Genomic DNA, 22,377 nt, shown 5'->3' on the forward strand with positions numbered 1-22,377 from the left:
TTAAGTGATTAATTAACTGTAGGTTGCAGATCCCCTTTCCAACCTACGTACACACTATATTAATCTTTTTCCTGAACCAAAGATACGTTATTTTATGTATAACACACAGACACAGACACATAGACATATGCCTTGTTCTGCAGGCAAATTAGTATAGTCCTGTCTAGAACTGAACTTTTAATACTGTTAATTTGAAATATTTTTTTAAGGGAGAAGGAAATGAAGAAGACATAGATAAAACCTTCCTGTCTCTTTGATGCTTTTGATATTTTAAAAGGATAAGCATGGAAATCAAGACTAGGAAGGATGTTGTCTGTAAAAGTATCTTAATACATTAATACCACAAACCCTCATCTAGTCCACCCATGAATTTCACTTTCAAAAGCAGGGCAAAAGATTGCGACCGAACTGTGATTTTGCTTTCTAATGTCAATTTATGCACACGTTTTTTAAAAAAGATATTACAGACTTTTTGAAGAATAAGAGGGATTTTGAAAAGGATTATAGCTATTGTGTGTATGCCTTGAAGCCTTCACACAGAAGAATTGCCATGGATTACGTCTTCATCACATGTATAAATTAAGGCATAGGCGGGGCCAGGGACTTACCCTTTTGGGACCTCAATTCAGTAAAGAACTGAAGCATTCTTAGTGAAGCTCTCAAGCCTAAGATTATGTTTAAGTGTTAGGCTTATTCCATGAGGATTTGTTGCTGGATTGTAAATGATGGAGGGCAGTGAAATGAGAGTTACATTACAATCCTAAAGAGAGTTATACTCTTCTAAATTCATTTACTGTAACTCTGTTTAGGACTGCATTGTTAGTTACCTGCACTATGTAGGGTGAGAGAAGTTTTCATTAATAAAGTATGACTAGAAACTGATCTGTGTTGAATGGGGCATAAATATGTATAGCAATGGCTGTCGCAGTCCTAGTACTATCCATATTATTAATGTTCAGTAATTATGCTGCAAAGTAAATTCTGACACAATTCCTTCTCTTATCTATTCTCTTCCATCTAAAATAAGACAATAGGTAAGAAAGGAAAGGAAAGAAGGAAATTAGAAAAGGAGTAGTTGTGTGACATCCTCAAAGCATAACTGAAGCATTTTGACTTCAGCAAATTAATGGTCTGATATTATTGCTGCTACTACTACCAATTTTGAGCATGTTAATCTAGCACCTGGAGTATATTTTTTTTATTTGTGGACATCTAGAACAAGGGTCCCCATTCTTTTTCAGCCTGTGGGCACCTTTGGATTTCTGACACAACGTGGAAGCACAAACACAAAATGGCTGCTGCAGGAAGTGGAGCCAACCACAAAGTATCAGGGAGAGAGATTATATATAACTCTAATAGTAACTGTTCAACATTTCAGACAGAAGATCTGTTTAACAGGATGCCTTTTAAAATGAACGTGTTGTTTAAAATTGTTTATTTGTTTACATTAAATATTAACTCCTTTCTTACAGGGCAGATTACATATGGCTAAGACATCCAATAAACAATGCAATTGGGTTGGAATTTCAGAAAAAAACAGAAAACAGCCTTTAGTCATGCAGTGAAAAGCCTTGTTCTATAGTGGCATCTGCTGCCAAAGCAATTTTAAAAAAATCTGCACAGCCAATCAGCTCTGCAGTGACCAATCGGTCGCTCTGCTGGACAAAACCCCCACCAGGCTCAGCCCAGTTTCTAAAAACACACGACAGGCACCAAGAGTGGTCAGGTGTCAGCAGACGCCATGGTGCCCACAGGCACCACATTGGGGACCCTGGTCTAGAACACAGAAATGACATTGTCTGCAATCCTACAAACACTTTCCTGGGAGTAAGCCCAATGAGTAAAGTGGGAAATACTCTTACATAGATCTGCTTAGGATTGATCCCAATATCCATAGAAACCAGGCCTGTAGAATGTGCAGCACAACAAGATATACACAGCCTATGGTGACGTGACAGATGCTTAAAAGAGCACGCACATAGGCAGACAGCAGTCCCTTCTTTCCACATACTAAGATGGCTTCACACATTGCTTTTTTTACATGTATGCACACAACTTTATGTGCACCCACATAACAATTTGAATTTCTTTATAGATTGTTTTGATAATTACATTTATATTATAATTAGGCATTTTTAAGAAAAGAAAAAGTGTTAAATATGGGGGGGAAATTGCTGCCATGTATAATGTGAAACAGCAGCTGGTTAAATTTTTTTCAACTGTAAAGACATTCATTCTTTAAACAACAGTCCTGTCTCTAAGCTTATATTTTCATCCTTATAAGTGAAGCCTTCCTCTATAAATCTGTTCTTCTCTGACATTCCTAAACATCTCTGATCAGTGTAGGATCCGGAAATTAAACAGGAGTTCATGCTGTCAAATTATTTAAAGTGAAACCAGAATTACAAATAGAGTCAAGTGTTTGACATATGAACTGCTGGATGTTTGAGCTCTTATTTAATATTGAGGCATGGTTTGTGTCAAAGAACATCAAGAAAAATGACAGGTGCATGATGCATTTAACAAAAATGCAAAATAGTGAGTGATGGTTCTTGCTTTTTTTTAAAAAAAAAGTTGTAGCACTCAGGAAAGCATACAAGTAAAGAGATTCCTAAACAAAAAGGCTGGGTTAATTGGTATTATTTTTTATGAATTTCCTTAATCTGTATCATACAGGATGTGTAACTGCAATAGTCCATCCCTGAGAATCCACTTATAGTGAAATGAGTTTGCCTTCAGTAATTAGTTTCCTTTTATTGTCTTGATTTTTATGTCCTGGAATGACTTTAAATGGCAATGGTCATTTAAAGGATGGTCATTTGCCTTAAAGAAGCACAGTTTAGTTGTCACAAAGTTGTGGATGCCCAACTATAAACCTGAAAGACTGCTTAAACAAACATAGCATTTATTTAAAAGGAGGGCCAGCAGGAGTTCTGAACGAACCCCTGTTAAACAATAAAGTGTATTGAGTAGTCTCATTAGTCTCTGGGATGTAACTCACGAACTCGGGAATGTCTGGATACCATCTCTGGATTAGAATAGGTGGAAAACATCCCAGCAGAGTTAGTGTTGTGGCGGGATGCAGGAAGAATTCTTATATACACTTCTTCAAGGAAACCAACTTTAATAAAGATTTTCAAGTGATGTACTGCGCAGCCTCTAGCATATATTTTAAAGACAATTAAATAGTTGATTCCCACCCACCCCCAGAACACAGAACAACTAGAAACAGGCTTGCCAACTCAGGGTTTGGAGTTTCCTGGAGATTTGGAGGTGGTGGGGCCTGGGAAGGACAGAGTTTGGAGAGGGGAGGGACCTCAGTCAGGTAAAATGCCATAGAGTCTACCCTATAAACAGCATGTAGTCTGGAGATCTGTTGTAATTCTGGGAGATCTCCAGGCCCCACCTGGGCAGTTGGCAACCATAAAACAATACAGAGCCAAAGCAAACATTGCACCACCCATTGATAAATGGCGCTTATATAATCACACGTGGGGGCCCATGAAAATCGTGGGGGATTCCTCCCTTTTAAACACCCAATTGCTCAATTATCCCCCTTCCCAAGTACCTCGTCTTTTTCTTCCCCCTCCCAAGATGTTTCCCAGTCCCCTCCCCCTCCAAATATCTTTCCCAGGTTCCTTCTCTACCTTCTCGCTTCTTTCTCTGGCTTTGGTCGACTGCCCACCTCCTTCCTGCTGCCACCGCACTTGGGCTCAGGGTGGCTCATTGCTGCCGCGTCCAGCCTCAGAGCAGCTTGCCTTCCCCTCACATGGGCCTCTGACAGCTTGCCGCCTCAACACCCAGGCCTTGAGTGGCTTGCTGCCCCTGCACTTGGGCTTGAGTTGGCTCACCGAGGCCCAAGTGATGAGGCTGCAAACTGACCTATGTCCAGGCCTGGGGCAGCTTGCCAGTGGTGCTTCTGATCTCAGCGTGACTCTTCGCGTCCTCGGCAGGGCTTGGGGTAGCTCACCGTCTCCTCACCAGGCCTCAGAGTGGCTTCTCACCTACTCCACCAGGCTCGGGGCAGCTCACCACCTCATCACTTGCGCATCGGGTAGCTTGCTGCCATTACACTTAGGCTTGAGTCAGCTCTCTGCCTCCTCATCCGGGCCTCTGGTGGCTTACCAGCTCCTCACCTGGGCCTTGGGTGTCTTGTTGCCCCCTCACTTGGGTCAGTTTGTCCAACGGGCCTCAGGTGGCTGGCTGGCTTGTCCCTGGACTTCAGATGTCTCACTGCTGCTGCTCTTGGGGTGCATGCACAAACCTCAGAAAAGTGTTTGGGGGGAATTACCCCCACACACACAATTAATTTTTTCTTGGGTTTCGTTTTTTTTTAATCCATTAGGGTTGCTGAAACATCTGTTTTGTTCTCAGGTAATCCCAAACGGCAGGTTTCAGGATACGCAGATCATTGCTATTAGTATATAAAATTACAGCCTTTCTATTCTTTCTGTATGGTCTGAGAAGCTACTTTCCCTCACAACAGCAGGAAGTATTCTAGAACATAAGGCCCACCTCTTCTGTGAACTGCTCTGATCACAGCTCCACAGGCTGTCTTCCCTGAAATTCCTTTTTTAATAGAAAAGTCCTCACTTCAGGACAAATCACCTCAACTCTTTCTTCCCTTTCTTGGAGTTTACCCTCCCTTTTTCCTGTCCTGTTGCCAGGCAACCAGTCACCCAGCCTGTGGAGAAATCACTTATATAGAGAGCAGTATTTCCAAATCAAGGCCCACAATGTAGGGGAAAACAAGCCACAAACATTCAGATAGATTAGGGTTGCCATCCTCCAGGTGGCCACTGGAGATCTCCGGGAATTACAACTGATCTCCAGCTGACTTGAGATCAGTTCCCCTGGAGAAAATGGCAGCTTTGGAAGGTAGACTCTGTGGAATTATACCCTGCTGAGGCCCTCCCTTCCTTAAACCCCACTGTCTCCAGGTTCCACCCCCCACCCCCCAAATCTCCAGGAATTTCCCAACCTGGAGCTGGCAACCCATAGATAGATAGATAGATAGATAGATAGATAGATAGATAGATAGATAGATAGATAGATAGATAGATAGATAGATAGATAGATAGATAGATAGATAGATAGATAGATAGATAGATAGATAGATATTACAAAAATTACAGCAGCACCAGCATACCTGGTGCAAGAAAGGCACAGTAGGGGTGTCACTATGAAGACCAAATTTGTTCTGCTTCCCAAAGACAGACAGTTCTCATCTCAACACCCTATAACAAAGAGTTTCTTTTCCTAAAGAAGATCCACATTATAGAATAAATACAATTTGCAAGGCATGTCAAATGCAATAGTTTGTGTACATTTCCATGATGTCAAATTCTCTTAAAATGTAAGCCTTTAGAGCTTTATTTTTTAAAGCATTGTGAAAAATCAAATTAGAACTCTCAAATCAGATTGTTGTTTTTCCACTGAAATTCTTGAAATCACAGTTTCAAGCAATGAAAGCTGCCATACAAGTGGTCAATTAGGCAAGCCTCTTCAATCTGAAGAAATACAACCCGGAAACAGGTTTACCATTGTATCTGCTATTTGTATGAACAAAACCTTATTGAAATGTATTGGTGAAGAGGGTTTTATTTTAAAGGCTTTATCCACATACATGCTTAAAGCTTTTAGTCCATGCTTTTCCTCTTCTCTGGGATAACAGTTTCTGAAAAGGAACAGTTTCTGAAAAAGAAAACATTTCTTTCTGTTCTGCCACTCACTGTTTCTCCCTTCCTTCATCCTCCAAGTATCACCCAGGGCTGCCAAGAGCCACCCTAGAGTCCAGACAAAAGTTTCCTTCCCCCATCATGTACCCTCCATACCTAACATAAACAACAACAAAACAAATACCATGAGCCCCTAGGGTTCCTAACAGTGCAATCCTAAGCAGAGTCAACGGGTTTAAACTGGAGTAATTCTTCTTAGGATTGCTCTGTAAGACTCCTAGAAGTCCGTCTCCCTATGTCCCTCCTCCTCTTGGCAGTCCTCCTGTGTCCAGAGTTTTATTCCCCCACCCCCCAATACTAGCCCCTTAGGCATTGGTTCAAAATATCACATTTTCTATGTTGAATGTCTTATTCATATGATATAAAAGTAGTAGTCATTATATTGGAAACCTAGAACTTTATATATAATATTTAGCTCAGCCATTCACCAGCAGCTTTAATTCGTTTTCTTTAACTCCAGTACTGACTAGTGGCTAGTTTTACTGACCACGTCTTGATAATGATAATTAAACACAATGAACATTTGATATAATACATTTCAAGAACTCAAAACCTTTTTACATACATTGTGAAGCAAGAAGGATCCCTTGGTCAGCTGAGACATAAAATCCTTTGTTTTCTTTAAAATTAATTTCCTTTAAAATTATGTTTGCTTCAGGACCAAATAGTGTTTTAAGGGAGTAGCAATGGGTTCTTCTTTCTATATGGGTCAATTTGAAGATTAATCCCCATGGTGGATACATTAGATACATTAGATATTTTGTCATTTGTTGTGAAAATTATATGGAACTGGAAGATTTTCTAAAGTTGATTAACATAAGAAACTACTCTTAAATTCAGTTTGGAATTTAATCAATGTTCAATTATATTCTTGGTCATTAGGGAGTCGGGACACCAAAGAAGAATATGTTAGTGTGCTTATGTTTAGAATCCCACAAAAATATTTCCAATCTAAGCATATCACAACCAATCTAGCATATGTCCAGTTGTTAACAATTGGACGTGCTTGTTTTTGACTTATGAATGTCATAGCAAAATTCACCAAGCTGTATAATTAGGAAAGGAGGTATGCACACATTGCAAAAAGCACATTTTGTCTGTTCTGTAGAAGTTTGTAGGTAGATGATTCACAGAGAAACCTAGGATAGAGTAGTAGTCTGAATCCTTATCTGAAGTTTGTTTGTTTGAAAAGTGCCCTCTTCAGCCTTCAAAAGATGCATTCTTCAAAAGATTCCAGATTTCTAGGATAATTGTATAATTGTATTGAAATATACCAGTGATATAGCCAGATATCTGAAACACATACAGATAATGTACCTATATAACAAAACAATAACAGGACCTACCCAGCTCCATGAGCCACCAGGGTGACCAGAACCCCTAGAAGTTTGTCTCCCTACACCCCCCACCCCTCCTTCTTGGCAGTCTCTGTACCCAGAGTTTTTTTTTATCGTCCCGTTTCAAATACCATGAAAGCAAATAGCAGTTTTGGACATTTTAAACTGGAAAAGTGATGCATGGGTGAAAGGATTGATTCCCCCCACCTTGCCATGGCCCCAGTCTGATTTGCAATAGTAAATAGCACACCTACTATGGACTTTTAAAAAAAAGAAAGCATGAGTAATACAGTGTCAGATCTCTCCCTGTCATTTTTAGTTTGGTTCACCTATGTAAGATACAGCTTTGCCACAACAATTTTTGGCAGGAACTGCACAATCCAGAGTCACAACTAGAGGTGGGCACGAATCCAATTATGACCCCAAAAAACACACGAACCAGGCCAGTTCGTGGTTCACGAACCACGGATTGTGGAAGCTCTTTTCTGCGAACTTCCATGAACTGGTTACTGGTTCAGGTTTGTTTGGGTCGTATTGGGAAAGGGATAGTTTAAATGGTCATTTCCCCAAGGAAATGGCCATTTAAACTTTTCCTGCAGCTTGCAAGCAGCAGGTGCTTTTAAACTATCAACTTTCAGGCGGCAGGGGGGGGATCCCCCCATTGCCACTTGCCAGCTGATAGTTTAAAGGAACCTGCCGCTTGCAAGCAGCAGGGCCCTTTAAATGGCCCACAAACCCCAGATCTCACCCCACTCCCCAGCCCCACACTTACCTTGAGGACTCCTGCGGCCTGCGGCGTCCTCCCCCTCCTCCTGCGAGGGGCGGCAAGGCTGTTTTTGGCCTCCGCCCCTGTGCAGGCCCGCAGAGGGACGGAGGAGGCCGAAAACAGCCTTGCCACCCATCAAATGGCCACCACCGGGGTGGAGAAAATGGCCTTCCTGCCCCTCGCTGGAGGAGAGGGAGGATGCCGTACCACAGGGGAAGGTAAGTGTGGGGCTGGAGGGTGGGGGGGGGGGTTAGGTCTGGGGTTTGGGCAGTTTAAATGGCCCTTCCACTGGCAGGTCCCTTTAAACTATCAGCTGGCAGGTGGCAAGAGGGGGATCCCTCCCACCTGCCAGCTGATAGTTTAAAGGGACCTGCTGCTTGCAAGGCAGGAAAGGGCCATTTAAACTGTTAAATGCCCCTTTCCCTGCCGCTGCTAAGCGGCTGGAAAGGGGTATTTAAACCCCACAAACCACGAGCCACGAATTGGTTCATAACTGGCCCCAATTCCATTCCAGTTCATGGTTTTTGGTTCATCAAAATCCACGAACCAAGAACCTCATGGTTCGGGGTTTTTTTGGTTCATGCACATGTCTAGTCACAACCCACATGAGAACTGTAAATTCTAAAGAAACAGAGGGTCAGCAAAGATTAGATTAATCCCCCAAATGGGAAGACATGGCATGTTTAGAATTTACAATTTATAATACTAATTCAGTAGTCTATTTGATTACAGGTCCCTGTAATAAATTATATATTAAGGAAACAAAGAAGAATTGGGGATTAAATTATTAAACGTTGGGTGATGTGCTCATACAAAATAGATATTTAAAATAAGGAATTAGGTTAATGCTTAATAGGAAGAAAAAATTATGTAACAAGCTTTTAAAAGTATGGTATACAGGTAACCATTCTATGACCTTATGAATATTTGCTTAGAGTATTAGTATAAATGAGGCAACAGCTTGAATGTTACATATTGCTGTTTGCATGATTGGTGGAGATAAAACACAAGTTTTTAATTGTTATATTCATGTCTCTTTAATAATTGGAAAGAGCTGAGGGATCAGACTGACCCTTTCATAAGTACTGCTTTGAATCTTTTGTGACAATATCTTCGATCATGCATATTTTCCTTCCTCTTCTACCTGATCATTCCATCCCATCTTGGTGTTTCCTAGGAATTACTTGGTAGGAGTGGAGGGGGCAATGCAGAGTGTCATCAAAGGAGGGTAGGTTTGATAATGGTTTCAAGGTCCCAGGAGCAAGGTCAGACATTGAAGGAAGGGCAGCCAGGCTCAGCAGTTTGAAGGTTTATTGCAGGAAGATGTCATTTTGTTATTTCGCTTACGTTTCCAAAAATATTGCATTGAAGGGATCAGCACGTTATTTTCTTATAGCTGTGCCACGTATTATAATTCCTTCTTTTTTCATTTTGTGGTCCCTGTGTAGTTGCATATGGGACTGTGTGAGCACAAGGCCAGATGTGGAGAAGATTTTTAAAGAATTTCTGGCTTTCTTAAGAGTGCTCTCCCCTCCTCCAGTCACATGCAGGTAGTTTCCCGCCCAAACTGGCACATGGACTAGGGAGGGGACACACATCCCTCAGTCCTTCCTTTGCTTCCATGGAGGTAGAATATACTTTCAGGCTTTGTGCCTTTTTCTTCACCACCATGAAAGACTTTACCTCAATCAGCCCAATCTGATAAACACACTGAGTGTCTCGTTTGTCTGGGTGAGGGACACAATTCATGGGGTCTGTAATGCATACTGCTATTTCATGCCCAAGGCCTGCAGCGAGAGAGCAGCCAGACTAAAGGCTGCTCTCTGGAAGAAAGCTCTAGGGGCATTAGATTCACAGCCTCAAAAGCTCCCGTTGACTTCAATAAACAGGCACAGATTTCATTGATGGCATCAGCACCTCTGGTTCCCTCTTCAGATCCAACACCACACACCTTCAAATGAGCACTCTCGGTTCCAACAAGTGCCTCTGAACCACATCCAAAAAAAAGGCAAAAAAGAAATCCAAGCACACAGAGGAGCACTCTTCCAAATGCCACTCATCGCCAAGACATGGAACCAACTTGCCTCCGAGCTCACAGAGACCTTCATTCTTTACATTTCAACCCCCAGTTTGGGGCTATACACAGTGCACCTTCCTCTGTTGAAGATTCAGTGAAGCTGGTTCAGTCCTCATCCCCTCATCAGAAATTCAAAGGAACTGGGCAACACAACCCTGCCCCAACAAAAAGTGCAGTGCCACCCCCCCCCCTTTAATTGGGGCCTACAGCAACACTGGATCCAGTATTCATTGGCTCTGTTCCTAATGTGGGGACCCTGGTGCCAGCAATCAATGATGGTCCAACCACTGGTCCCAACATCTCCAATGTTCAGTTCTGAGGCACCCCTTTTCTTTTGACTTCGAAGGCCTTAACCACTTTTCTGCAGGACCTTGGTTCTGATCCTGAGGACAGCCAGACCCTGCAATCAGACTGTGATTCTGCTGTCGCCTTTGACCTGTCTTCAAACGAGATGTGGGTGACCAGTTACCTGTATCTCCATCAGAAGACCTCCAACTGTATGTGGAGCAATTAATACAGATGGCAAAGGCCCTAAAACTTGACATTGTGTTGTCAGATCTGGTACCTTTGGATCTGATACTCAATGTGGTTTACAATCCCGATTCTGTTCCAGTGGCTTTTTTTGTTCTCAAAGGACTTACCGAGATTGCTATGAATATTTGGCTAAAAACAGCTTCTGCAGCAACTTTTGCAAAAAAAACTGGAAATGTATTAAGTAAGAAAAGAAGGTTGTGAGTTTTTATTTATCCAGCCACCTGCCAGTACTCTTGTGGCTGAAGCATTATCCTCCTGACAGTGTTCAGGCTCACATACTTCTCCTTTGGACAAGGAGGGAAGGAAATTAGACAGCATGAGTCATAAGGCATATTCTTCAGCATCTTAACATTTTGCATAGCTAACTATAATGCCATCATGGGCGGTATCAGGTGTTCCTATGGCATTATATGACTCAATACCTACTATCTCTCCCTGGAGAGCAAAGAACTGTGGCCAAGGTGCTCCAAGCAGAGGGAGAAAAGGTCATCAAGTAACAACTTAATGCAGCAAGATACCTTAGTGATTGTGCAAGTAGATCCATTGCCTCTGTTGTCGTCCTTTGCCACCACTCATAGCTCTGTTCCTAGGGCTCTACTGAATGAGTCTCGAGCAAAAGTTGAGGATATACCTTTTGAGGGCAAAGAACTCTTTACTGGCAAAACTGATAACTCTTTGGATAGAATCTATAAAAATAAGATCACAATCAAGTCAGTAGGTGTGACAGCCCCACCTGCTTCTACCTATAAACCAATGTATTTTCTCAGACCAGCAGCAACTTCAAACGCCTTTCAGACAGCAGCCTTACTAGGAAAATAGTAGAGTCCAATAGCACCTTTAAGACTAACCAACTTTATTGTAGCATAAACTTTCGAGAGCCACAGCTCTCTTCGTCAGATGCATGGAGAGTATGAAGAAACTGGCCAGAGATATATAGGTAGTGAGGCTTTCTGGGTACTGTTTCTGGAAACAGCCTATTCCAGGACAAACCAAAAGGAACTAACAACAGAACTCCGTTAGTTGTCACCTATAGTTCCCAGCTCAAACCCATCCAATGTATCATCAGTGATCTATAGCCTATCCTGGAAAATGATGCCTCTCTCTCATAAGCCCTGGGTGGAACACCTCTCCTTGCCTACAGACAGCCCCCCAACCTTAAACGACTTCTCACTAACAACTATGAATCGACGAACAGAGTCACCAACACATGTACCAGACCCTGCAACAGACTCAGATGTCAACTCTGCCCTCATATCTACCCAGAAAATACGATTACAGGACCCAATGGCGTCAACTACACTATCTCTGGTTCTTATAGCTGCTCATCCTCCAACGTGATATATGCTCTCATGTGCCAACAATGTCCATCTGCTCTGTACATTGGATAAACCAGCCAACCTCTGCGCAAAAGAATAATCTGACATTAAAAATGACAACATCCAGAAACCAGTGGGAGAACATTTCAATCTACCAAGACATTCCATCAAGGACTTAAACGTCACCATAGTTCAACAGAAACATTTCAAAAACAAAATCCAACAGGAAGCTGCTGAATTGGAACTCATATGTAAATTTGACTCAATCAGACTTGGATTGAATAGAGACTATGAATGGTTAAGTAACTGCCTTCAGGCATTCTATTCAGATTCTGCCATGGAGGGAAGGGGTCACATCCAGCCTGGATTGTGCATTCTCCACCTCTTTCATGACTTCTTGTAATTTATTTACATTTACATGACCCTCACTCCCTGCACCCTCTCCCCCTCCCCTCCTATATATTTCTGGCCAGTTTCTTCATACCCTCCATGCATCTGACAAAGAGAACTGTAGCTCTCAAAGGCTTATGCTACAATAAAGTTGGTTAGTCTTAAAGGTGCTACTGGACTCTTTACTATTTTGCTACTACAGACTAACACGGCTAACTCCTCTACAGCCTTACTACAGCCTTACTAGATGCTTCAATACAGGGCCTCCAACTTCCCCACAGAACAGAGAGTCCCAGAATAAACGTAGAGGAAAGCATGCCACACAATCTGCTGGGGAATAGTCCAACAAGAACAAACCATATCAGTGACTAGGTCTGTGTCCCTTTTTTGTCTGTAGACTTCTTAAGTTTATTAATACCTGGAGAATAGTCGCAAATGACCAGTGGGTCTTGTTCATTGTGAAAAAAGGACTTTTACTTAGAGTTTAGTTCATTCTTGGGGATTAAATCCCCTACCTGAACTGTTCCTAATCCTCCAGCTGAGTTGCAGGAGGAAGTTGACCTAGTCCCCCAGAAAGAGGCTATTGAACCTGTTCAGGTAAATGATGTTTACAATTTATTCTCATTACGTTAGCATAGATTTTTTTAAATGGTGGGGGAAGGCCTATTTTAGACCTAAGAGATTTAAATGTGTATTTAGCGATTTCAAAATGTAGAATGCTTTGTCTCTGAAGGTGTGTCTTTGCTGTTAATAAATTCTTGGTTTGCTACCATATCAGAGATTTTTGGCTATTAGTGCCTTGGTCTCGAAGTTTTCCATTCATTTTAGTCAGCCATGAACATTCAAAGATTCCTTGGCCTGGTGGCATCCACAACAGCTATGGTGCCTCTGGCTCGGTTTCATATGAAATCTCTCCAAAACTGGTTCCTTCATAGATTCAATGCTCACAGGGGCCATCAGTTTATTAAGTTATCTGTCCCAAGGTCTGTCCTACATTCCTGAGCCTGGTAGTCTAAAAGTTCTAACCTCTTTACAGGTATGGAGTTTGTTTCCCAACCTCAAGATGTGGAAGTATTTTCAGATGCCTCCCTGTCAGGTTTGGGGCCCTCTGTCAGGGTACTGATGCCCGTGATTTTGGGACCCAAAGAGAAAAGGGTTTACACATAAACTTACTAGAAAGCTAAAATACATCTTAATTTCTTTTGAGGCTCTGCTTTAAGGGAAAAGAGTACAGATTGCCACAGACAACTCTACAGCAAACTTCTACATAAGCAAGGGGGCACAGGTTTACTGTCCCTCTGTACAAATGCCTCCCGTATGTGGCACTGGGCCATAACACATGAGGTGTCTTCGATCACTGTCCACATTGCAGGCAAATCTAGTGAAGATGCAGGTGCCCTCAGCAAGTGACTGTCCACAAAACATGAGTGGTTACTCCAATATCAATACCACCAGCCGGTTGTCACACAATGGAGATACCCATTGGTAGATTTGTTTGCTTCCAATCTCAACAAGAAATGCCACCTTTTTTGTTCCCTGGCATTCAGATCCCAATTCACTTGGGGATGCTTTCTTCCTGAGATGGCAAGGGTTTTTTTGCTATGCCTTTCACTTGATCCCTTTCTTCACCAGTCATTGTCAAACTATGTTCAGACCCACACTCACCTCCTCTCAGTAAGTGAGCTTGCTCCTTGCCCATGTGGGACTGCACAGAGACCATGACAATGAAAACAGGAATGCACTTACCTGTAACTGTTTGTTCATCAGTTGGTCTTCTGCGCAGGAATATCTCTCTCCCTCCTTTACCTGCTATGGACTGTTTTCTTTAACTGATCCTTCTCCATGGCAGCAAAGGGAGGACCGAGGGATGAGCTCTGTCTCTCCCTGACTCACATGCTGGTTCGTGTGGGAAACTGCCGGCACGTGCCTGGGGGAAGGGAGAGCACTCCTAGTGCTTAGGAAATCTAGAAAATTCTTCAGAAATCTCCTCCATGGCTGGCCCTGTTCATGCACAGTCCCGTGTGTGTCTGCATAGAAGACCACTCAATGAACAACAGTTACAGATAAGTGCAACTCTGTTTTCCTAGGACAGAACTGTAAAGAAAGTCTGCCACAGGCTGCATCTACACAGCAAGGATTCCACACCGTGCATTCATTGCTGCTGCAAATGCAAAAGCATTCACGTTGGCAATAGAGCATCCACATGGGAGGGTTTTTTTTTGTCACTTTCACCCATCAGCAGCCACTTTCTCCTGGAGAGGTTTTTAAAGACTCAGAGTAAAGATAATAGCTATAGCATTATAGCACTATAGCCTTTACTGATTTTTTAAAAAGGCCTTCAAACCATCAAGTGGCACAGTAAAGAAAATAGCAGCTGTGTGGGGCTGACTGCAGGAAATGGTGCTGATGGGAACAGGACCTTTGAAAATGTGCATGGCATATTATCACATTTGGAGTGCTTTCTAAAAAGATTTTAGCAAAACAGTGCTGCAGCTTGGTCACAAAAGCAGAGAAAAACATCCATGTGGGTGCAGCCACCAAGCAGGTGTTTGAGTGAGTTGGCATTTTATTACAAGAACTGACAATTGGTACTGTGGAATAAACTCTGTGTGTGCGCGTGTGCGTATGTTTTTGTGTGTGTAGACACCTTTTAAAAGCCCTCATTGTTTCATGCACAGTTCACGCTTTGGTTGCTATAAATCTGATCTCTGTGTCACTGCGGAACACTCTGTTTGTTATGACATACCTTCTTTGGATATTGTATCCAGGTTTCTCATGCAGAGAAGCTATGCTCAAATATAAAAAACAGGGATGATTTTTTTTCTTCCCTTAGTAGACTTTGCAGTTTCTTATGAAATCCCACTCTGCAAATTACATTGCTTTTCTTGTATGTATATAGATGTCATCTTTTTTTTAAAAAAAGTCATCCTTGTCCTATTTCCTTCCCACAGCTAAACGTTACTGTAAGAATTCGAGCCCAACCAGCAGCACAACAAGCAGTTATGCTCCTAGCAGCAGCAGCAATATGAGCTGTGGAGGAGGCAGCAGCGCCAGCAGTACCTGCAGCAAGAGCAGCTTTGACTATACTCATGACATGGAGGCAGCACACATGGCTGCAACTGCTATTCTGAATCTTTCTACGCGTTGCAGAGAGATGCCTCAGAACCTCTCCACTAAACCTCAGGACCTCTGTTCCAGGGTAAAATAAGTGCCTATCTATATGCATTTTTATTTGCTTTTACATGGAAGAAACATAATTGTCTGCTGCACTAGCATATGTATCTATGACATTTTCTGTAATCACTTCTTCTCTTCAAATAAATTGAAAAATTTAAATCTTGAAGCTTTGCTGTGGCAGGCCAACAGTGAGCAGCTGAATCTAGTTCATGATTCAGAGTTAAAAACAAGCTGATAATACTTTAACAAAAGTTGCTCTATTATAACTGGGGAGACTATTGAAAATACAAAGGGTGTTTGAAGGAACTGAACTATGTGTTTAGTTACATTAAGAAAGAAGTTGTACTATTATATAGGAATTTCAGAAGATGTATTTATGTTGGAAATATGTCACAATTGAAGAATAACGCCTGGGATCTATGCTCTGAGAGTTCTAATTAGGATAACTTACAGTGTATACTATGAGTGGAAGATGTGCAAGGGCTTCTGGGGGAAATTTTATACCTCTGTTGGTTCTTCTTCTCACACTGTCTCCCTGCTGGTCCTTCCCTTCTCCTTACCCCAAAGTTTCACACTTTTCCCTGCTTCCTTCTTTCCCTCCCACCCAACTTCTCACTTCCCTCCCTCATCTGCTTTGTTTCTTCCCTTCCATTCCCTTTTGCTCCACTCTTCTTTCCTCTCTTCCTCCACTGTAGCTTGTCAACCCTATCTTCTTGTTTTTGTTTCTTGCCTACTCCTACCTCCACCTAAACTTATGTCAGGTTTCCAAATAAAACTGCAGTGGCCATTTTGGATTGCCTAGGCAATCACAAGACTGCTGTGATTGATTTTCATGAAGGATTCTCACAAAATCGCAGCATTTTAAAACTTCATTTTAAAAAAAATTTATCCCATCCTTTATTTTTTAAGAGTTTAACATTTTTCTGCAAAGCTGGTGGTTCCCCCAGATTTATCAAAATATGTCCTTTTTCTGTACCTGACCCCATTTTGTTTTTTTCCCCATCTGTACTCTGTGGGCCATGTACAGAATTAGATATATAAATGCAGGAAAAAGAAAGGTAAGTTTGGTCCACAAACATCCAGAACAAACTTCAGCCTTGGTGCACTATGGGGTAATCATCTTGCCATATGTTTTTTCAGTTTTATAAGGTATGTCTCCATAAATATCACTACTTTCAGCCAGGGATGCCTCCTAGATAGTGTCTCTAGCATATTGAAAAAGTGGGTACATACCAAGGCTTGTTTTTATGACTGTGTCCTTACCTGGAAAATTTTCTTGGAAATCTGCCTTTGCTAAGTTTAAGAATCTGCTTGAACAGTTTCAAATGAGTCCACATTTTAGTAAATGACAAACAGGTTGGGAATGTTTTTGACTATAGTTTTAATGCCTCATTTAAAATTTTTGGTTGATTCTTACAGCCAGGATATGCTAAAAGGCAAAGAACTGTTTTGCATTTTATTATTGTGAGGCTTGATGAGTTTGATTAATCACTTTTGATGCAATAAGGATGTCCCTGAGTAGAACATAAGATCTTAGGGCTTCCATATTGAAAGATACATTAGAAAAAGAGACTGAAATGCTTCAGTCTATACTGTTACTTGCAAGCATACAACTTGGCCCGCAGGTAACCCTGCATATTGGCATTTCCCCACCATTGGTTACAGAAAGTCCCTTGCATTTCCTGAGCTATGCCTTCTGTAGTTGGCAGTGGGTACCTTAGGAATACACTATTTCATAAACAATGCTTGCATATAATACGCAAGGCATTAAATCATCTCATTTTAGCATTAGCCTAGATTTCTATTTGAATAAACCTCTGGTGTGTGTACACAGTCCTGAAGAATTTTGCTTTTAAAATGTCAAGTATTGGCCTAGGTGTTTTCAATAGTCCACAGCTTCATTTTCAGTCTTATGTGCAGTCCCATATGAGACAGTGCATGAGCAGGCCAGCCAACTGGTAGGATTATATAGCTTTAAGACTCGGAAGGAATCATCTGTCTCCTCCTGGTGTACTTGTGTGGATGTTTTCCTGCCCAAACAGCCCACACTCTGGGAGGAACAGCACCCCATTCTAAAATCTCAAGAAGCAGAAAACAATGATTTTCCATCCAAGAGCTTTAGATCTGGAGATCATGGGTGAATATCTGAGATAACTGAGATGTCCAAGATGCCCTCAGTCCAGGCTCATTCCCCTCTTCCTTGACATTGGAGGACAAAGGAGAACTGATTCAATACCATTTGGAGTCAAGTCACTGGAGCCATAAGCATTCCACACACCGGGGCCCTTGCTCCCATCAGAGCCCTCCCTGGTACCTTTATTACATGCCTCCCCAAAAGGCAGTTGGGGAGAGATCTGTCACCTGAGTACCTATGGGCCCACCTCAGATCCATCTTTGGCAAAAATTCATCGATGCTATGCTCACAGCTTTCAGACTTGGAGACGGAGGTAGTTGGAGCAGACCAAAGTTCAAGTGTGCTATCAGATTCATCCCCAGAGGACAATGTTGAGGATAAGCTGATATCACCAATTGATGATTTCAGACTTTTTGCAGAACAAATGATGAGGGTGGCCAAGTCCCTCGATGATGATCCCAAACTGAAAGACAAAATACTCCAGCACCTCTCCTTGGGGAATCCATCTACCATAGCCTTCTCCATGACAGAGGGATTTGTGGTGCTCATGAATGCACTGAGAGGGTAATTTTAAGGAGAAACTTTCAATTCATGCTAAATTTCATACATCCAAATTTCATACACCACAGAATATAATAATTTTTCCCAACACCTGCTTCTGACACAGAGAAAGCCCAACTTATGCTTGATGTCAGGAGAGCCATCCTATTCTGTTTAGACCGTACAGCATCCTTCCATATGGACAAGCAACTCTTTCTTTGTCACTCAGAAGTTAAGAAGGGCAAAATAGCTTCATCCCAAACCATCTCAAGATGGGTACTGCATACTATTAGACTGCATTACCGGTTAGCACAACTACTTTGCCCCCTAGAGGTACATACACATTCCACTAGGTCTCTAGCATCATTTGTAGCTTTCCTCAAGGGTGTATCTGTTCAGAAAATCTGCAAAGAGGCTACTTGGTCATTGGTGGACCTTTAGAAAGCACTACACAGTAGATGTCAACGCCAGGAGAGACACTGTGGGACAAGCAGTGCTACAGTCCCTGTTTCAGTGAGGAGCATCACCCTGCTTTCTATGGTGAGTAGCCTGCTAGACTCCCATGTGGGACTGCAACAAGGCTGAAAATTAAAACAAGGTTGCACTTACCTGTAACTGTTGTTCTTTGAAGTCTTCTGTGCAGGCACGCATACTCTCTCTCCTCTACTGTGAGCTCTCTATTTTGATATATTTACGTGTGGAGACTAGACATGGGCATGAAACGGAAAAAAACTGAAATGAGAGTTTCGTGTTTTGTTGCGAATCTTGAAATTTCATGAAATTGCCACGTTTGCCGAAATGATTTGTTAGTTTCGTGATTCATCAGAACCCGAGGCATTTCAACAGCCTCCATCATACCCAGAGATGCCAAACTCGCAGGGAGACTTCAGCAGGCCCTCCTCCACCCACCCTCCCAGTTTGCAATGTTGATCGGGAAGGTCAACGGGAAGGGTGGGAAGGGAAGTGCTGCCAGAGTACATGACTCAAACGGGGACTAGGAGTTGCTGGATCAGAGGAGGACGAAGGCCCGGCCATGGTGTGGACCTGGGCCAGCAAAACGGAGTGAGGGGTGGATGGCAGGCAGGGACAGTTCCAAGAGTTTGGGATGTGGAGGATAAGCTGAATGTTTCTCCAAAACCCTGCCATTCATCCCGAGATGTGCCCTAAGGGGCACCCACCAGAGACAGCATGTGGGTTCTCTTGGTGGCTGCCCCTCCTCGTGGACCTGGGAGGTGATCAGCCTCCCTTCTGCCCCCTGTGGGCAACGGGCTCAGGGGTGGGGGTGGCCTGCACCCCCTTGTGCCCTCAGGGGCAGCCCCCGAATACGGCGTGTGGGTTCTCTTGGTGGCCACCCCTCCTCGTGGGCCCGGGAGGAGGTCAGCAGACCTGGATGAATGTCTCCGTCTGCTGGATGGATGGATGTCTCCCTCCTTGGGGGGAGGTTACTCTAAGACACACTCTTATGGGGGCCTTCGCCCCCACCCATGGGCTTGAAGGGTGGCCCGCAGTGCCCCCTTGGGCCCTAAGGGGCACACACCACATCTCGCATGTGGGTTCTATAAGTCCCACTCTTGGGGACAGCCGCCGATGAAACCCACAAGCCGGATATGGCAGCACTGAATAGACAGAGTTTGGGGGGATGGTACTCTGATGGAACAGATGGACATGTGGACTCTTGCCCACTGCCTATCCGCAGAACCCACCTTACGGATATGGCGGCACCTATGGATACTGTCCCGCGTTTGTTAGGGGAGAAGCATCAAGGATAGAAAGATGCCCAGCCCTTGCTCTGAGGAGGACTGGTGGTGGCTGATGAGAACCCACCTGCTGGACATGGGAGGACGAAATGGATGGATGGCTGACTGGATGGATGCCTCACCCTCTTTGGTCTGTACATGTTATTCCACATGTGATCCTCATCCATCAGCCATGCCTAGATCAGAAGCATGTGCCAAGGGTAGACACAGATTGCCCCCCACTTTGGGGGACCCTGAACTGGATCCCGCTCCTAGGGGGGCCATCCCCACTGCCCAGAGGTGGCGTCTCTGTTCACAGCGGGACATGCATGTGTGGGTGGGATGGATGGACGGATGCCTCCCCCTTGGGGGGAGGAAATTCTAAATGCCCGGGGGGGTATCTCCCCTACCCCGGGACATGCATGGGAGGGTGGGACGGACAGATGGATGGACGGATGCCTCCCACGTTTGGGAGAGAAGAGCCCTAAACCACCACACACACGTAGACACTGTGCCAAATGGCACACTTACTCAAATGTAAATAAAAGGAAACAAAAGTGATTGTGAGACCTCAGCAGAGGAACCCACCAAGCTGTGCCCCATAGTCAGTCAGTGGCCCTAAGACTGGGGAGAGAGGGGACAGAGCCCCCAAATACTGTTCAGAAACCTTCGCGTGCACGGATCAGATGGATGGAGGTCTCACCCATTCAAGGGAGGTTATTCTTAACTCCCCGAGGTGGGCGCCTCCCCCACCCCAGGGCATGAAAATTAAGGAACAGCTGCCAACAAAACCCACCTGCCGGACATGGCAGCACCGACAGAACCCCTGCCTCGGAGCTTGGAGGGGAAGAAACAGTCCCCCAGATAGAGTGGCTCATGCAGTATCTGCCCCAGCACACATGCCCATGCAAAGGAGTGGCGACTTCTGAGAGAACCCACCCACCATACATGGCAGCACTCTGCATGGGGGGAGGAAATTCTAAAGACACCTGGGAGGGCTGTCTCTCCTTACCCTGGGACGTGCATGGGTGGGTGGGACGGACGGACGCCTCCCCCTTCGGGGGAAGAAATTCTAAATGCCTGGAGGGCCGTTTCCCCTCACTCCGGGACGTGCATGGGAGGGTGGGATGGATGGATGCCTCCCCCTTGGGGGGACAAAATTCTAAATGCCTGGGAGGTGTCTCCCCTCTCCCTTTCAGACTGTGGCTAAATAAGGCACTCACTACAGGGTTCCCTTTAGAAGCAAACACAAGTCCATTGTTTGGAAAAGGAAACTTTACTGCAGAAAAGGTCCATTATAGTCCACTGTCCTGAATAGGAGAATCAGGATGGTACATGATCATTGTTACCAATGAAGAGCAAGCATAAGATACAGAGTAACAATACCCATCTGGATCAGCCTCCCCCCACAGTTCTCAAAACAACATCTCTCAGTCCTGGGAAGCTGCTCTCCTTCAAGGCCAATGCTTGGTGGAACGGTGTTAGACAAAACAGTCTCCTCCGGTGGGAATGCTGCCTGGGAACTGGTGCACCTGGGAAGAAAACACTCAAACACTAGAAGCATTAGAAAATGGAGTCAGTACAGTTTAGATATACACTGGACCTGACATTCTGCCCCCCCTTAAAACAGATCCCCCCCTGGCTTATATGGGTAGCGAGTATGAAAAGCTTTGGTTAATCTAGGAGCATGAACATGTGCAGAGTTCACCCATTCATCGTAACCAGAATCAAAGTCCTTCCATCTAATGAGGTAAAAAAGCTGATTTCGTTTGAGTTTAGAGTCCAAGATTTGTTGTACCTCATAGTGTATTTGGTCGTCAATCAAAGTTGGAATGGGTGGAGCTTTGACGTGCCATTTGTTGTCGGTGGGAGCTCTCTTTAGAAGACTGACATGGAACGTATCATGCACATGGCGCAGGTTCTTGGGCAAAGTTACAGCAACAGTCACTTTATTTATTATCTTGCGCACAGGAAAAGGTCCTAGGAATTTCAGAGCGAGTTTGCGGCTGGTTTGAGCAAGTTTTAGATTTTTTGTGGAAATATACACATGATCTCCGGGTTGTAATTCCCATTCGGCCGCACGATGGCGGTCTGCGTATTTTTTGTAATCCAGTTTGGCTTTGTCAAGGTGCTTCTTAATAAGAGTCCATTGCTGCGCCGCCTCCCCCCACCACGAAGATACATCTGGCAATTTAGAGGAATGGAGGGGGGGGGCATCCAACGGGAAGGGATTGAAGTGAGTCCCGTAGACAATTTTGAAGGGGGCCTCCCCCGTTGAAGCGTGTACACTGTTGTTATATGAGAACTCGGCCAGAGGGAGAAGGTCCACCCAATTATCTTGTTGAAAATTAATGTAGCAACGAAGAAACTGTTCTAATATTTGGTTTGTTTTTTCGGATTGCCCGTCGGTTTGTGGGTGGTGGCTTGAACTGATGCCTTGTTCAATATTCAACATTTTCAAAAGCTCCCGCCAGAAGTTGGCAACGAACTGTCCGCCGCGATCCGAAATCACCTTGGACGGAAAAGAATGTAATTTTACGATGTGTTTTAGAAACAAATCTGCTAGTTTTCGAGCGGAGGGTATGGCAGTACAGGGGATGAAATGAGCTTGTTTGGAGAACAGATCTACCAC

At 43.8% G+C, this 22,377-nt stretch overlaps 1 protein-coding gene across 4 annotated transcripts in view; it reads left to right on the top strand.

Moving 5' to 3' along the window:
- Positions 1-22,377, top strand: part of MYT1L (myelin transcription factor 1 like) — a 233,249-nt gene that overhangs the window by 131,100 nt on the left and 79,772 nt on the right. For all 4 annotated transcript variants that reach the window (XM_054979300.1, XM_054979306.1, XM_054979284.1 and 1 more), the window contains exon 10: positions 15,110-15,357. In XM_054979300.1, coding sequence (XP_054835275.1) covers positions 15,110-15,357 — 248 coding nt within the window. The remainder of the gene's footprint in view (positions 1-15,109; positions 15,358-22,377) is intronic.

This window comes from Eublepharis macularius, chromosome 1, assembly GCF_028583425.1.
Source record: "Eublepharis macularius isolate TG4126 chromosome 1, MPM_Emac_v1.0, whole genome shotgun sequence".
Taxonomy (NCBI): Eukaryota; Metazoa; Chordata; class Lepidosauria; order Squamata; family Eublepharidae; genus Eublepharis; species Eublepharis macularius.